The sequence below is a fragment of the Notolepis coatsorum genome, assembly GCF_963971535.1.
Source record: "Notolepis coatsorum genome assembly, chromosome: 15".
NCBI lineage: Eukaryota > Metazoa > Chordata > Actinopteri > Aulopiformes > Paralepididae > Notolepis > Notolepis coatsorum.
In genome coordinates, this window is record NC_140179.1 from 71,211,836 (window position 1) to 71,230,790 (window position 18,955).

Here is an 18,955-nt window from a genome sequence, read left to right on the forward strand (position 1 = left end):
CCAGTCAGGCTATATATGCAGAGATATTCAGACTCTAGATCTATTTGCAGAGCCAGATGAGTGGCAACCTGTGCGATTGGCTCTTGACCGCACAGTCGTTCAGTATTGACAAAGCCTACAGTACTTTGCTGGAACGATTAATTTTGCACATACTGTATACAGTACGTGTGCATGCACGCACTGCGGGAGGTGGCCAGAAGCGTGCAACTAGCCAACTACTATTATATTACTATATTAATACAGTATATTCCACTATATAGCTATAGGTGCTGTATGATGACAATACATTTGATTCCTATCTAATTTTGATCCATCGCAAAGCGCTCCAGCGCTTGAATACGGCCGGGGGATCCGATGCAGACCCACGGCTCTCGTATTATAATGAGCCCGCGAGGCGTGTCTCTGTATGCAAATGACTTGCGCGAGAACGTGCATCCAGTTTAGAATGAGTGGGATTCACCATTCATAAAACCTGGGTAAGAACAGATTTGGACTTTAAGAACAGCTTGATGAATGTGGCGGTGGCTTTTCTTATTGTTCTCTTAACAGACAGGTAAGCAAGAATATAAGAAAAATAATAAGAGTATTGTTGAATGAGGCCCAATGACTATAAAGAGAAAAAAAAAAAAAAGATTAACCTTACTGTCATGCACTTGTCCTAATAAACTAACCTACACTGTAACACGCAACACTTTGATGAACATTGTTACTCAGCTGATGGTTGTACCCTTCCTGATGACTTGTCGTACAGAACTTGTAAGTCGCTTTGGATAAAAGCGTCAGCTAAATGTAAATGTAATGTAAAGAGATTTTATCTTCTTTTTTTTTCTTCTTTCCTTTTCCGGTTTTATTTCTCTTTCTTCCTCTTCCTTTTTTTCTTACTTGCCCTATTCTCTTCTATTCTCTCGTCACAATGCCTGGAATTCCTTAAACAGCCCGTTTTTTAACAAGGTGCTTAAAAAGTCCTTGAAATTCCAAATCAACCATTCGCATTGAAAGTTTTGTTCATCCATGATAAACATTTTCTTAATCAAGAAATAATTTTTTTTTAATTTTTTTAAAGTGTAACTAATTGTCGGAAATAGGTTTTAAGCCATAAATATTGGATCCGATATTTATTTCTATAAAAAACAGCATTTAAAAGTGAATTTTATCCTTTTAAATGCCCCTTTTAAAATGAAAAATAGTGCTTAGAAAAGTCCTTGAATAAAATGTTGCAATGTCTGTGGGAACCCTGGTGTGTACACAATCTGTGCAATGCATATTTACCAATATCCAGGATATGAAGCAAATAGCCCTTGTTCCATTAAACCAGTGGTTCCCAAACCTTTTCAATGAGGCCCCACTTGGGTAGTTGGAAATATTTTCGAGCCCCACCTAACCTGGGCCCTCATTCATCAACCTGACTTACGCACAGATTTGTGCTTAACCTGTGCGTACGATCATTTCTAAGCAAAGAGTGGGATTCATCAATTTCAACTTGAACTTGACTCCGTGCTTACGTGTACGCACAGGTCAGAGCACACTTAGCTGACGCCCAGTGGTAGAATATCGTTACTACGCATAAGCACTCCTCAGTTCTGCATTAGTTTCAAGGCGGAAATAAAGACACTGGCGCGTGTTCTGTATGACCCCGTAATCCATTATAGTTCATTGTGAAATAGCGATATTAGTGTAATTATTGTCAAACCCTAAATAGCATGTGGAATAGGTCTTTCTCTCCGAATGAATGCAGGTTTATATATATAGCGTTATGGGGTGCACTGACTGCGCTCGCAGGAACTGTTTTCAGAGATAGCATCAGATAGGGATGAATGAGGGGCAGTCTAATTGCAGAGAGAACATAATATTAACTAGAGTCCACTACCCGAGACACCTCCTTCATTTGTACCGCAATTTGGGACCCAAATTGTAGAGCCATATGGAATCCGCGATCACGGAATCGCGGACGGAATCGCGGAATTGAGCAATAAAAATGGAATCAACTATAAAAAAAAAAATTATTAAAAAAACTTTTTTTTTACTTTTTTTTTTTTACTTTTTTTTTACTTTTTTTTTTATGTTGTGGGACTTGTACAGCACTTTGTTCAACTTTGTCAGTGCTGTAAAGTTTAAACCTTTTTAAATCTTAGACAAACAAAACACTTTGCTTTCATGAAATATTGTAAGCAGTCATTTGAGGCTTCATAAAAGCAGCACAATGAACACAAATCTGTCAGTGCCGAGTCCGACCTCATCTTAAATAACAAACGGCATTGCTTGTTGTAGTTAACAAAGAGAGGCAGAGTTGATTTTGCAAAAATATATATACCTTTTTATTTTTATTTTTTTTAATAATCGAATTTTATTTTCATATTCGAATGAAATAAATGAATGAAGCTTCGAAGTATTTAAGACAGCCCTATTAAATGGACTGTTATATTTTATTAAATTGTGGACATTTATTCATTCCCACTTATTAGACACTATTTCTGATGGTAAAATGAGCGTACAAAGCAAAATACAGAATTCTGAAATATTAAAACGGAAAAAACGGAATTTGGAAAAAAATAAAATGGAATTTGGAAAAAAATAAAACGGATTTCATATGGCTCTACCAAATTGGAGCTACGAGCTTAAAAGCTTTTCCGTGCTTATTTGATCAAGGTCCAGCAGGGGAGGAAATTAGGCCACTTTACTGGCCAAATGCTAGTATTTTTTACATTTGGCTGGTAAAAAAAATCAGATACCCGCCAGTTGGCTGGTAAGCCAAAAAGTTAGTTTCCTCCCCTGCTGGCGAGTATACAAAAAAATAAAACATTCTGCAATCACTGCACTGGCAAACGGTGCGCGTCTTCTGAGTGTTCGCTTTAGTTGACAGTGCCACGAGAGCACTGCACAAGACCACCCGTGGACATATAATGTTTAATAAACGTTTGCACAGTACTGGCCAACCCGCGGACATATAATAATAAAAGTCCCGCGGTACTAGGCTAGCCATCAGGAGCACTCGCAAACAGATAACGTTAAACACAGCAGAAGATGGAAAACAGACAGACTGACCAACGGGGAACTGCATCCAACCCTAGTACAACCCTCGAGTATAAGTTACTAAGGACACATTTAAATCACAGAGGTGTAATGTTAGTCTACTGGAACTGTATACAGTGGTTAGCTTCTAGTTAGCGTTTTAGCTATAGCTGCTTGCTAGCTAACGTTAGCCCCGTGTGCTCAAAGCAGCCAGCTAGGTGTATCTGTTATGACTATAATGTTTCCAAAAAAGCACCGGACTACGACGTAAGGTTAGACATTTTATTTCATGCTCAAAAGCCCCTGGCTTGCACATCGCAGTCACGAAAGGGGCTAGCTCAACCAGTGCACTGTGCACAACAGCACACCAACTCAACTGACGTTACCACAACACTTGACGGTACTTCACAGCACTGTCGTAAGACCACCGTGCTGTCTTAAAGGCACAGTGTGCCTACCCAGATGCATACACAACATTGACGCGGCTTGACATAAAAAGAAGTAACTATCACAATTAGCGATTTTTTTTGTCTGGTAAAAAATCTGTTTGGCTGGTAAAAAAAATCAGATACTCGCCAGTTGGCTGGTAAGCCAAAAAGTTAGTTTCCTCCCCTGAGGTCCAGCTGCAGAGCCGGAGAGACAGACAGCAGAGAGACAGACAGACAGACAGATAGACACTGTTCCACAGTGTGTGTGTGTGACCACTAGTCTCCTAGTAGAGACCCCCCCCCTCTGGACCACCTCCCAGTAGAGACCCCCCCCCCCCCTCTGGACCACCTCCTAGTAGAGACAAGTTTTCTGAAATGTATGTTTATATATGCAAATGAGGCACTTCCCCATTAAATATGTGGACATTTATGGATGCAATAAGGCAAAATGAAGTAAAATAAACAACTAAATGTGTGTTATTGACGTTTTATTGTCACTAGTTTCATAGAAGACATGTTTAGGAAGCAAAATATAACAGAATCTCAAAATCAACAAAAAAGGTATATTTGCCTATTCACCTGCAGTGTCTCGCCTTAATCCTCATCTTCGTCTTCTTCCTAGAGAAGTCTCTACTAGGAGGTGGTCCAGAGGGGGGGGGGGGGGCTGAGTCTCTACTATTAGACTAGTAGTCACACACACACGCACGCGCGCACACACACACACACACACACACACACACACACACACACACACACACACACACACACACACACTGTGGAACAGTGTCTGTCTGTCTGTCTCTCTGCTGTCTGTCTCTCTGCTGTCTCTCTCAAAATAGTATAAGTGCTATCTTGGCCCTGAGAGTTGCTCTCCGGCTCTGCAGCTGGACCCTCTCAAATCAGCACGAAAAAAGCTATAAGCTTATAAAACGATTTAATATGCTAAACTTCGTTTTAAATTCCTTAATTCACTTTTGTTTATTTCATAAAGATTTTCCCGACATAATGATACCTGCCCCGACCAGATCCGTGACTCTGTTGCGATACAGATGAATTATCTACTCGGAATAGTATTATAAAGTGGCTATCTTTTATGCTGTAGATCACTGCTGGTATGTGGTGCAGAACCTTTATTTCAGCGGGGACTGTAGTATTTATTTGACGTTACTGTACAATATATGTGTATTAAAAGACGGAGCTGTCTTTTATTGTATTATAATAATTATTAATATTAAAAATAAATTAAGAAAGGCATTCTTATTCCAGCATGCATTAATGACACTAACGGGCAATGGCAAAACAGTGGTTGATGGTCTTTATTAGTGTTTGCGGTGTCCAGGCAGCAATGGTCTTTTAGGAAGTTAATAGGTATAATATCCGACAGTGTACAACACCCTCGGTTTAGTCCATTCTTCCACATTTCATGGGGGTGTCCTTTACCGTATATGGTTAATCGGGGCGGTTCTGGTATGCAAATACTTAAAACAGTGCACGAGCTCAAACGTAGGATCAAAGTCATATTCATCATGACAGGTGTGCGTAGAACCTGCGTACGCACGTGTGGTGAATCCCTATTTTCCTGTGCGTACACTGATTCTACATTCTGTGCTTACGTGTGGAAATAGAACATATTCTACGCACACGTTGATGAATGAGGGCCCAGGTCCCCCACCTTGATGTAGGCTAGAATTCATTTTAGGCTACAAACATGCCATTTGCTCTACTACTACTAACGAGACGAGATACTAACGAGACACAATTAGCTTTATTTAAAAATGAACAAAAGCTTGCCATCTGATCCTGTGCCACTGTGAAATAATTAGGCCTAATAAAAAATGTAGTTGTAGGCCTGATATGTCCAATATGTGTTAAAGAAATAATTTTTTCATCTATACATTCCCGTTTTATACCGTGGTGAATATGACTATAGTTTTAGAGTAATCCTGTCTAATCCCAGAAAACGACGCTATGCAGCAATACGTGCAATTCACTAAAAACTTTGCCATTTCTCGCCTGTACACAATATTATTTCGAAATCGCATCTATTATCTGTATTATGTTTCATCATGAATGCATGAATGCATCGTTTTTTGATGCTTTGATCGTCACCAACGGCATACGCTGTGGAGTAACGTTACAGACGCATGTTGTGATCGAGGTGAAGTCATGATTGGATCACAGCAGGATTGATATCATATAGCCCTTACCTTCACTAGGATGTACCCCAAAATGAATATTTCAATTATCTGATCGCGAGTCCTAGTATTGGTCGATCGTGTCGCCAACATAATCCGCCACACATCATGCACCGGGAGCAATTCACGCTTCTCAATCCGACCGTTATAACCGCCCCCCTTGCCCGACCAATAGAAATCCGACCAGATACTTTTGATCGACGCACAGGCCAAGATATAATGTTTCAAAGGGTGCTCGATACTGCCACCTAGGTGGATGCGGCCGGTATTGCACTTTGGCATTCTCAGGATGATTCCCCATGTTAACCCAGATGTCCGTGTGCCTGTAATTAATGGAAATATCGAATAAAAGAAATAACGATGAAAACCCGACTATACTCAGGTTTTCGGGGGTCCTGGCGCTCAACGCATGGCGAGATAACCCGACTATCATCGGGTCTGGATCTGGTGTCCAAAGAGTTAATAGTTGTCATAGTAAAATACAGAATACTTTTCCATGAAATGCTTTTTTTGTATGAGCTTCTGGGATTGTACTAGATAAAAATTGATAAAAAGTATAAAATAGAAAAAGTCAAAAGTATGTAAACAAAAAGTGTTCAGTCAATATACATATATACAATATACAATACAGAGTAAAAATGAGTAACAATGAGGTACAATGCAGAAATGGGATGAGGTACAACCTAGGGTAAGGTGCAATGAGGTATGGATTGTAGTGCAATCTCTTTGCTAATAAATATAAAGTGTCTAAAGTGAGTAGAGTGGGTGTTACGGTGAGTGTTTTTTTAAAGTGAGTGTGTACGTGTGGATGTGTGCAGTGTGTATAGACGATGGTTTGTTACATAGTGTCATTGTCGCTGAGCATCCTGATGGCCTCGGGGATAGAAGCTCCTCCAGAGTCTCTCTGCACTGGCCATGAGGCTCCGGTAGCGCTTGCCTGACCGCAGCAGTTCAAAGGGTAAAACTGCACTGTACTGACATTAAAGGGGCACGTCACCAAAAATCAATTCTGAGTTATTTTGCACATAATCTCATACACATCCAAAAACTCTAAGCCGTTTTGCACACATTAATTAACTTTTGACGGTTATTGAGAGTAAATTAGTTTGAATATGGCCACCAGTGATGTCATCTGGTACATTGAATCCTGGTGTTGTGTTAATTACAGCTCCATGAAATGATAAGGTAGCAGTCCCTATAAGACAAAATTACTGTCAATTTACTAAATGAATATGTGCAAAACTGTTTAAACCTTTTGGAAGTGTGTGTGAGATTATGTGCAAAATAAATCTGCATTGTTTTTGTATTTTCGGCCTCTGGTTATATACGTAGTCAACAATACTGTGATGGTCATGGTTTGGCTTGTGGTTAGATCACACCCCTGGGCCTCAACTGGATACACGGGAGCGTCATCACACATGTGGATGAGTTTAGTTTTTGGACCAAGTGAAAGAATGTGGGAGAAGGGTATGTGAGGAGCTCTGTTCTCTTGCTGACTCGTACACCAGGAAGCACCAGAGCTCTCTGCTACAGGTAGGGCTGGGTACCGTTCACATTTGAACCGATACCGGTACCTGTGAATCGACCTTTTTTCTGTACTATAGTCTCTAAAAATTTAATATACCTACCTCAGTTGTAATAAATGAGTACAAACTTCAAATTATTTGTTAAATTTGTTAATATATACTATTGCAGCGTTCGTTGTCTGCATCTAGCTTTGTAAAGTGTAACCACACTTGCGACCGTTTTCGGCTTGCCATTGCCCCGACTGCTTTGTTGTTGAATCAAGTCAAATCCTAGGTAAGCGTGTATTGTGCGCGTGAACGTGAGGCACACTTCATAGATTTCGTTTCGCGGTAAATGAAATGTTGACGTCATCTGACTTTTTTTTGCATTAACACTTTGGCTGCCTAAGGTTAAATTCATGATATACCATAGATTGCCAGCGCTATTTGTCTATGGAGAAAGTCCCCTTCTTTGCAGGGCTATAACTTTTTAAATTCTATTGCTACATTGCCATTATTAGGGCCCATTCAAAGTCCTATATGTATTGTTCATTGTGTAGCAACGTTAAACTTTTTCATTCACATATTCATTGTAAAGTATGGTCTAATGTATAAGTATGTTTTCATCTCTTTCTGCAGCTTTCTCCAGAACGTGATATATAGCCCCAAATGCATTATATTGATGATGAAATACAGTTTGATGGCAATCAGCGCGATATAAAAAATTCCAACTAGACGTACTTCTAGAAGTTACTACACGTCATCTGATGTTGACCGGATGGGCGAGGGGGCGTTTATAATTCCGTGGGCAGCGTTATACCAATCATCTAATGTGGGTCAAATGTTGATAATAGCAGTTAGTATCGAAGACGGTAACGTTACACGCTGAAACTCACCCCAGTCTCCGCGCGCCGTTGGGCGATCATCGTCGAGTAGAAATCTTATCATTATGGGATATATTTTTACCCGGTCCATCTCCAGCTTGTATAATGGTATATACGTCCAAATCATGTTGTTTATCGAGTTATTGCCAATCGATCACGTGTAGCGTGACGAGCCAGAGTCCCATGACCTATAGCGAGCGCCCGGAAGTACTACGGACGTCTAGGACAACCTCTATGCAACATCCTGTTTGGCAATTGCGCCGATCGGCCACCAGATGGCGCTCCTGAACCGCCAGAGAGCTCAGTGGGTCCTGCTGGTGGATCTCAGGCCAGCGGAGGGGACATATGAATCCGATCGCAGATTTTTGAAATATTGATATAAGGACGACGTAACGCGTCCTCCGGCAACTTTAGCATGGCCAGCAAAGACGTCTAAAGACGGGTCCCGGCAGTCAAAGTGTTAACGAAATGTGGCACCGGTGAATCTCACGGTGGATACCCTTAAAAGTACCGGATTCAGTACCCATTACTAGCTACAGGGGGACCCACTCCTTGCATTCCTCATGGAGCATCAACGGCCTGTTAACACAATGGCGCCCGACCACGGAGATGGGCGTGTTTAGAATCCCAACGGTTGAGGACCAACCACGGACATGTCCGTGGCAAGGTTGTTTTGGCTTTTATTCCATTGTAATAACCTACTCGATGTCACGAGCAGCACTGCAGAAGTAGTTTAGAACACTGAGGCGCCGCGCCGAGGTGTTCTAAACACAGTGAAGGTCAATTATTTTGCGACAATGACCGCGTATAGCTATACATTATCCCGCTTATTACATGGCTAACTTACTAACAATATACCTAATTCATTTTACACCATCGACAAGACGAGATCAAATGCAGACGCAGTTGTTCTGTGGCTCCTCTGTCATCGCCGGCAGGTGTGTGGTCTGATTACCTGATGAGTGCAGCTGTGCATATGCTGAGCTTAGCTTTCGTGACTGTCTGAGACCAAAATGCTTGATTGTGATTGGTCAATAGCGCTGTTACCCGTATCAGCGGTCATTATTGCGCGTTGCCCATAGCAGCGGTCCGTTATCGAGAAATCACTGACCGCTGTCAGGGGCAACCGAGCGCTATTGACCAATCACAATCAAGCATTTTGGCGAATGTTAAAACGCCATGTAATAAGTAATGTTAATTGCCTGAAATTATTCAGTTTTTTGGGGGGGGGGAAACCCTGCATGTATCTGTTGATATCGGTATCGGAAATTAAGAGTTGGACAATATCGGTATATCGGTATCGGTAAAAAAGCCAATGTCGAGCATCCCTAGTTATAATGGTTCCAAATGGATGAAGTCGAGCGACCTCGTGTCAAACTGGCCCACAAGCTCCATCTGTCTCACGGGCCAGTCATCTCCGTGCTCGATACTACAGACGAGGTTAGCCTCACCTGGAGTGCTGATCTGGGGTCACTGTGGCCAATAACCCTGGTCTTCCTGACTTTATTTGTACTAACTAGGGATGCTCCGATATTGATATCGGATATCGGCCCCGATATGACTAAAATATCTAGATCGGGTATCGGAGACGATTACGTTTTTATATATATATTTTTTGTATAAATACTTAATTTTTTTGTTATTTAATTTTTTTTAATAAATAACAATTCAGTACATTTATATCTGTGTTAATTTGTTACATTCTGTTTCACTAAGTTAGGAAAGTAATGTTTTAAGTCGAGCCTGATGTTGCCTTGCACAGAATGATCCCAGTCTCAAGTTTCTTTAATAGTTGTCATACAGAAGTACAGAATACTTTTATACAAAATGCTTCTTACTGTTACGCTCCAGAGACTGTGCCAGACAAGATAAGTATGAAATAAAATAAAGTAGCATGTAAGAAGAAGTAAAATAGAGGTCACAGTGTTCAGTATAGACATATGTACAATGTTCGATGCAGAATAGAAGTAACTGAGTTACCATACAATATACTATGCAATGTACTACTATATAGTGCAAAGCAGAAATGGGATGAGGTACTTTAGGTACAATTTACAGTAAGGTGTACGAGTTGTAGTGCAAATCCTTTACCAATAAATATAAAGTGTGTTTAGGTGATCTAAAGTGTGGAGAGTGGGTGCTGCAGTGTGTTGTTTGTTTAAAGTGAGTGTGTGGATGTGTGTGCTGTGTGCATTTGATGGTTGTTGCATAGTGTTTATTGTTCGTTGAGCAGCCTGATGGCCTAGGGATAGAAGCTTCTTCTGAGTCTTTCTGTGCTCGCCTTGAGACTCCGGTATCGCTTGCCTGACCGCAGCAGTTCAAAGAGGCAGTTGTTCGGGTGGCTTGAGTCCTTGATGATTCTCTTAGCCTTACCCCTGCACCGCTTGTTGTAAATGTTCTGGAGGGTGGGAAGCCCCCCTCCAATTGTGCGTTCCGCTGAACGTGTCACTCTTTGTAGTCTGCTTCGGTCTTGTGCAGTGCTATTCCCAAACCAGGAGGTGATGTTGCCAGTCAGGATGCTCTCTATTGTACATGAGTAGAAGTTCTTAAGGATCTTCTGACTGACTTGGAACTTCCTTAGGCGCCTGAGGAAGTAGAGGCGTTGTCGTGCCTTCTTCACAACACTGTCAATGTGTGTGGTCCATGTCAAGTCCTCTTCCACACAGTGAGGCATACAGTTTATTAATTGAACAATGGGGATCGGTACTCGGTATCGGCTGATACCCAAAGCCCAGGTATCGGTATCTGTACTGAAAAAGTCGGATTGGTGCATCCCTAGTACTAACAGACCAAGGGCATGACTCTGGATCATTACTTTCAATTGGAGAGGCTTCGTGAATAATCGACCCTTGGGCTAGCGGTAGCTTTGACGTTTAACATTTAGCTTCTTCACTGTGTGATTCATTGTGTTTTTGATTGCATAATGTTTTTATATCTTGATTCAATGTCCTCTTGATTCAATGGCATCTTTTATATCATGGTGTGTGTTGTTTATATTACCATTGATGTCTCAGGAGCCAGATGTCGGTGCTTCAATGGGAAAGAGCGCCACCCCTCCAAGACCTAGGCCTCTGGTGGGTGGAGTTGAACCGAGTCGAGTCTCACTAATTATTGCACTCATCTGAACTTAATAACAGAATTCAACATACGTTTGGGAATGACTAATAATTCACCTGGGTGTTGCATTTTTCCCTTTTTTTGTTTTTGTGCATTTTAACCCTCTAAAGCCTACATAGACGAAGGTTCACCTGGACATATTGTTATATTTTTGCCAATTCTCAGCTTATTCTTTGAGTCAGAGCGTTTTTTAGCAGACAATGTGAAAATGCATACATTTTGGTGTTTCCTTCATATTTGGACCAATATCTCCCTGCAATTTAGATACACTTTTCAATATCAAATTTAAAGCAAGTCTTTGCGACACTCTGCTTTAGAGGGTTAATAGCCTTGTTTTTTATTTATTTTTGGTTTGTCCTATGCACTTGGCCCACCTTTTTGAATACTTTTCACCATGGTTTTTGGCAGTGGCTCACTCCTAAATACTTTGTAGTTAACTCGTTTCTTGTGGCAATGGACTGGAATGCAGCCTGAACTCCCTCTTTCACAGGACGTTTCTGTTGGTCGAAAATGTTCCATCTCCAAAAATTCTGTTTCTCAGGACTATTGAGAAACATTTCCTGTCGATTGTTGCCCAGGATTTATTTGTTTTTGTTGTTGGCTATTGCTTCTGAATGGGGTTTCACAGGTATTACGGCCATGATTAATCTTACTTGGCACATGAAGGGCCATGTGGAATCTTAACTCTTTTAACAAAACGAAATAGGATAAATTACTAAGTTGGAGTAACAAGATTCTCATCTGACAATGGTAAACAATGAATGTTGTGACTTAATCTAGTGTGCATTCTGTATCAGCTAAAAGGTTTCCCTGCAGAGCTGAGTCCAGTGCTGGCCACAAGGTCACCCAAGCTGCCCAACCCACCGGAGCGTCTGACCAGAATCGACCAGCTCACCTTCAGTCCTATGTGCCACATCTCGCCGGTTATGGACGAGGGATTGTCCGACTCCTCTCTCTTGACCCAGTATGAGTCTGTGACCAGCGGTTGCCCTGCGGTAGTGCTCCAATTACATCTCTTGTCTTCCTGTTTCGGTCCTCCCCCTCATACACGTTTGGTTGAGGTTGCACTGGTATTGTTTGAATGGTTGTAGAAGACCACACATTTGGTTGAGGTTGCACTGGTATTGTTTGAATGGTTGTAGAAGACCACACGTTTGGTTGAGGTTGCACTGGTATTGTTTGAATGGTTGTAGACCACACGTTTGGTTGAGGTTGCACTGGTATTGTTTGAATGGTTGTAGAAGACTACACGTTTGGTTGAGGTTGCACTGGTATTGCTTGAATGGTTGTAGAAGACCACACGTTTGGTTGGGGTTGCGCTGGTATTGTTTGAATGGTTGTAGAAGACCACACGTTTGGTTTGAGGTTGCGCTGGTATTGTTTGAATGGTTGTAGAAGACCACACGTTTGGTTGAGGTTGTGCTGGTATTGTTTGAATGGTTGTAGAAGACTACAAGTTTGGTTGAGGTTGCGCTGGTATTGTTTGAATGGTTGTAGAAGACCACACATTTGATTTGAGGTTGCGCTGGTATTGTTTGAATGGTTGTAGAAGACCACACGTTTGATTTGAGGTTGCGCTGGTTTGTTTGAATGGTGGCTAAAGCTAGAGTGTGCCGTGGCCGGTCACTTTTCAGAAGGTGCACATTCAGGAGCTGTGGAACAAGATTTCACAAGTCACAGGATTCCCAGTGCAATTTAGCTATGGATAGTTTACCGTTTACAAACTTTGCTGTTGTAAACAAAACATACATGTTGGTCCTTGTACCACATGCTCAGTAAATCAACTAGAGCAGTGGTTCTAGAGCTTTTTCATGTCAAGAACCCCCAAATTTATATGTAATGGGCCGAGGACGCCCATCTCATAAGACCTTGTCACAGGGACACACCCATTTGAGAAAGACATGTTATGATTTAAAAGGGACATGCATTATAAATGACTTTTTTCAGTGTTTAGCATTGTTATATAGTAATAGGAGTTAGTATCAATGGGTCTGTGTCTCTAAATACCATATTGGCGGATTGCTCTCATTCAGTTGCGACAATTTCCTCCTCCATTTAATTAGGTCATTCTGATTTGACTCGCAAGGTGACGTAACGAGGCGCTGGTGGAGCTTATTGTGATCCGATTGGCTCTGTGGTTGGAGCCAATGCCCGCACACAATTTTCATTTTCATTTTCATTGTAACCCGACACTTCCTCAAACGGGGTTTGACAGGCAGAGAACAGCGAGAGTGAGCGAGAGATAGGGGGACGGCGGGAGGGACTGCAGAAGTGTGTGTAAATGTGTGTGCGCCATCTAGGGATGGGTATCGTTAGGATTTTATCGATACTACTACTATTATCGATACTGCTTAACGGTTCGGTACTTTATCGATACTCTTATCGGTTCTTTTTCATTTAGCAAAAAAATATAAAAAATTAAGAACAGAATCGACATTGCTTTATTATTCTTTTATATAACTATATTACTGCACATGGCAACTTTTTTTATCAATTAATACAAGCAGTCAGATAAATTAACTATTTTGGGACTTTCTATTTTATTTAGAAAGTTCTTAAATCAGAATGTCCCACCCAATACCCAGCTGTTAAAAACGGTTCAATACTCCATGTTATTAGTAGAGGCTGTGACACTCTGTCATCCTTCCTCTAGCTGCTAGGGTGAAGGGACTTTGGGCTTGCTGGGACCGGTGGTGGTAGAGGGAGGAGGGGTGGGCTGGGACATGGTGGCTGCAGCCTCAGCTTGAAGATCTTTCATCTTTCTAATATATTTGTAGCTAAACAATTAGCTAAGCAATTATATTTTATTTATTAGCCTATTCATAATAATTCGTTATTAGCCTAGCTAACTCCGTATCTTGGCTTACCTGCAGTGGACGTGGATGGAGATGGAACACTGCAAGCAAAGCAGTCGAAAACTGCGCATTTCTGCAGACTAATGTTATGTTTTGACAACAGATGTTTTGACAAATTGCTTGTATTGCAATTTGCCACCCTTACTGGCAAATGTTTTATTGCACTTGTGGCAACGTGCGTCGTTGGCATCGACTTTCGTAAAGTACCCAGACTTTCGAGCGCTTTGCTCTCTCCGCCATGACAAGCGCAGAGCTCGGTCTGTGTGCAGCACGCTTCAGCAGCACGGAGCCACTGACTGGCACCTCCCTTAAGTACCCGTGTGTGTATGTGTGAGTGTGAGTAATAATGGCTCGCTGCGGCTCGCTTCTCGTGCAGAGACTGAGAGAGGAGAGATAGTTTGCAATGTTTAAATTCCTCGGAAAAAAAAAACTCATAGTAATAATAATTTCTAGAGTATCGATAGCAGTACCGATAACGTCAGAGCTTATCAATACTCAGTTTTTTTCTAATTTAGTACCGGTTCCCGTTTAGAACCGGGGTCCGGGGGGCATCCCTAGCGCCATCTCTCTCCCTTGTCGGGGACACACACACAAACTTGACTGCGTGTGTGTCGGGGACGTAGGCATAGTGTAACCCGACACTTCCTCAAATGGTGTTTGACAGGCGAGCGAGGAGAGGGAGAGAGAGGGACGGCGGGAGGGACTGCAGAAGTGTGTGTGCTCTATCTCTCTCCCTCGTCGGGGACACACACATACACAAACTTGACTGCGTGTGTGTCGGGGACATCTCTCTCTCTCTCACGCGCGTGCGCTTGCTCATTCTCTCTCGTTCTCTCTCGTATGTTTGTTTAACCTTTATTTACCCAGGGTAGGTTCGCTGAGCACAGATTTTTTTAAATAAACCTTACAGATGTCTTCCATAGACTCACAGGAATTGTGTAAAGTTGCCCAAATAGTGCAAGGAATAGCAATGCATGTCCCCTTTAAGTAATAATACCATATGTCTGTATGGAGATAACGGAGGAGAGAGTGAAACCAGAATAGTTATTCATATACATTTCCCCACTGTGCTTCTAGTGAGGAAATAATGAATACGATTTTCTGGGGACCCCCTTGAAGCCGCTTCAGAAGCACTGAAGTTGATAATGAAAACATGTCTCAATTCCTATTATCTCATTGATTTGGATCACTGATTTGTAGGGGTGTAAATATTTGACCCCACTTCGATTCGATTACGATTCTTCAGGCAACGATTCAATGCACCATGAAATCTCTTCATTTGACCACGTTTCGATTCGATACATTTTTGATTAGTTAATTCCCCAAAGAAATGTGAATACACAAATGTGGCTGGAGGAACTTATTCACTCAGCATGAATGGTCTATAGGTCAATAAAAAAATCGACCTAAAAAAAAGAAATTGGAATCTAATCGATTCTAACATTTTCAAATCGATGCAGTTGAATCGTCACCTTAGGATCAATGCATTGTTACACCCCTACTGATTGGTCAACGTCAAGAATCTCGATGGTCCTCCTATCTGGACCCTTGTGAAGCATCCCACACGTACCCCATAGATTGCAGGACCTTCCCTGTTTTTTTGCAGTGAAATTGGGGCCAGCTTAGAAACAGACGCATCATTGTCTAATACGCGATTGCTCTGTCCTCTGTTCCCCTGTGACTGTGTGTTTTCGTGTTCAATGTTAAAAACTATTGTGCAACTGTACTTAAATAAATAACTTATAAGGAACTTGTGTTTTTGAAGTTGCAGGAAATTACAGCAAATGGTTTTCTTTATTGCTAATTTCTTTGCCAGCCCCCCTCCAGACTCCCCCCCCCCCCCCCCCCCCCCCCCCCCCTAGCATCATCTTGTTGGTCCTGGGGAAAGCCCTGGTTTGAGTTGAGTGTGAACAAGTCTATTTGAAAGGTGCATTCCTCTTGGTGGGTGCAATTGAATCGTGCTGCATTGAACCTCACATGTGGCACAGGCCTGAATATATGGATGATAATGAATGTGGTGTGTGTGAGAGAATCTCATCGTGAGCACAGCTGGTCAAGATTTGTGCGAGCGCAGTTGCATGGCAGCTAGGGCTGTACTGAATGTCATTTTTTTACATTCAAAGCTTCTATTGAAGTATTCGAACGAAGCTTCGAATGTCTGTCGTCATATTTTATGACGTAATCCACATTTTTTATAAATATCCTCAAACTAAATCCTCAATTTGAATAAAGTGATTAATCTGATTAAATTAGTCTTTATTTTAATTAAATCAACTTTCTTTAGTGAATATAACTCATCAGTTTTGTCAACATAAATAACCCAATAAGGGCACGGTTGGTACGAAAGTGATGGCGACGTCTTGATGGAGTGCCGAGCGCCAAACGGATGCAGATAGGCTACATCATTTATGATAAATGTTTTATTTAAATTTGTATGACGAGTCATATACTATAATAGTATAATATTAGTGTAGCCTAATCTTTATCTGCAACTGTGAAGAAAACCCCCATTGGTTTAAACAGAATGAATAGACACATAAAAAGAATATATATATATTAAAAAAACAACATTATGAACGAAGCTTCGAACTATTCGGTACAGCCCTAATGGCAGCTGACTTGTTGGATCTCTAGCCTTTCACCACACACACACACACACTCACTCACGGTCGGTCTCTGTCTTGCACACTCACTCTCCGACTTTCACATACTCACGCAAGCACATTCTCGCACACACTCAAAACACTCTCTCACACACTCTTAACCCTGTCACTGCCACACGACAGAAGGTTAACCCTTTACTATCACACGGAGCTAATGATGGAGCATCGCCGTCGGTTGTGTGATAGTAAAGGGCTAACCTTCTGTATTGTCACAGTGAAAGGGTTATAACCGGCTGTCATGTGGCAGTGAAAGGGTTTAACCGCCTCTGTCTCTCTGAGCAGGGGAAGCTCGATCGTACGGACGTCCTTCTGCAAATGGCGAAGCAGCAAAAGATCAGCCCCTTCCTCTCCACTTTGACCCCAGTGACGAAGACTCGTGGTTGTATAGCTCTGGTCTCCAAGACCCCAGGGCCAGGGGAGGTAGAAATACTGGAATAAGCTGAGAACCTGGGTTGTGTGTGTGTGTACACTTGTATTACTGTACTCGTGAGGACCAATTTGGGTTTAGCATTAGGGTTAGGTTAAGCGTTACATTTAGGCATGTAATGGTTAAGGTTGGGGTTGCGGGCATGAATGTAACTGGTATAATTTAGGTAATGGTCCTCACAAGTATACAAGGGTGTGTGTGTATGTGTGTGTTCACTAGGAGGTGGGGTCACTGGGAGACATTGTTTTTGATGCCAGGATTCACATGGGGACAGCAGTGCAGTAGTGTCCGTTGTTGGGCAGGGAGCGCCCTCGGGTGGTGGCTAGATGCACTTGTGATTTGATTTCAGTTCAAAGCGAGCAAAGTTGTGGATGCTGTATTATTGGTACCCTTCGCAACTGAATCCATGAAAAGGAATGGGGAGCGCAATGCCTTTGTGTACACCCTCTCGTTACCTGGCTGGGCCTGTTCCTCACATGTAGGTGCTGTTATGTAACTTGAGTAGTGTAATTCAATTGGCATGATGATGTAGTCATTTCACACAAGCCAAAGTTTCTAATATATATATATATTGTGGGTGTAACAATGCACATTGCAATGCATCAATCCTAAGGTGACGATTCAACTGCATCGTTTTGAAAATGTTAATGGATTATAATTTTTTTCTTTTTTCTTTTATAATATGGCTATTGACCATTCATGCTGAGTGAATCGGTTCCCTCAGCCATTGTGTATTCAAAATTTTTGGGGGAATTAACTGATCGAAAATGCATCTAATCGTGGTCAAATGAAGAGATTTAATGATGCATTGAATCGTTGCCTGAAGAATCGTAATCGAATCGTGGTGGGGTCAAATATTTACCCCCCTAATATATATATATATATGTGTGTTTTGTCTAGGTGGAGAAGATTGTAGCTGGTGACCAGACCCCCAGAGTGGAAGAGCGGGACATTCTGAAGGAGCTGTTCCCTAATGACCTCAACACCCCAACAGGAATAAGGTAAACCTCCCTCTACTGGAGCTCTCTTGTCATGACAGCCTTGTTAACTAAATCAAAATGTACTTTGACTTCATCCCTAGATTCCTTCATACGGTCATTTCAAATAATATGATTTGAAAATGATCCCAATAGTGTTCATACTTTTTTTTTTTTTTTTTGTAATGATTTTAAATTGGTTTTATCTTTTTTTTTTAATCTATCACAGAAAATGGGAGACAATTCACACAAACCTCTTGATTTTGACATCAAGATGACTTGGTCGTCAATAAGTCACAACTTTGGCTTGGTAACAGCCGTAAGAAAGATGGTAGATAAGAAAAGATAACTCGGTCAGAGCAGCACCAGCGGGATGCACATGGAACAGTTCCGGGCTTCTAAGTGGGCAGGACATTTACATTGGTGCTATATCCTATCTATCTATCACTGTGAGATCACTGGCATCCTAGATTCAAGAGGTTTATTTGTCACATACATACCAGGGCATACAGTGAAATGCGGGTGGTCATGCCTGCATCGATTGTGCAATATTACTAATAATAAAATGGACATAAAAAAACGGTAATAAGAAGACATAAGATGTGCATGATAAAAATAGACGTGCTAAATTCCTGAGAAGGCACTGGGTCCTATGTACACTACTATACAATATACAGTTTTAACTCCGTCATTATGCTATACTTACTATATCTAAACTATACTATACAAGAACCATATCGGTTCTTTCCTCAAAGTGACCTTTATATTCCTCATTTCTTTAAAGTGCCCTTTCCATTTTGTTTAAAGTGATTGTTTTTACGCTCCTAAGGTGGAGGGGAGGGGCAGTAAGCCAGCCAGCCTTGTGTAGCTCACAGGATTAATTACAGGAAATGAC

At 41.6% G+C, this 18,955-nt stretch overlaps 1 protein-coding gene across 1 annotated transcript in view; it reads left to right on the top strand.

The window, feature by feature from the left end:
* tmpoa (thymopoietin a) overlaps positions 1–18,955 on the top strand; it is a 90,451-nt gene that overhangs the window by 67,078 nt on the left and 4,418 nt on the right. The window contains exon 5 of the mRNA XM_084330055.1: positions 17,984–18,084. Within this exon, the coding sequence (XP_084186181.1) occupies positions 17,984–18,084 (101 nt within the window). The remainder of the gene's footprint in view (positions 1–17,983; positions 18,085–18,955) is intronic.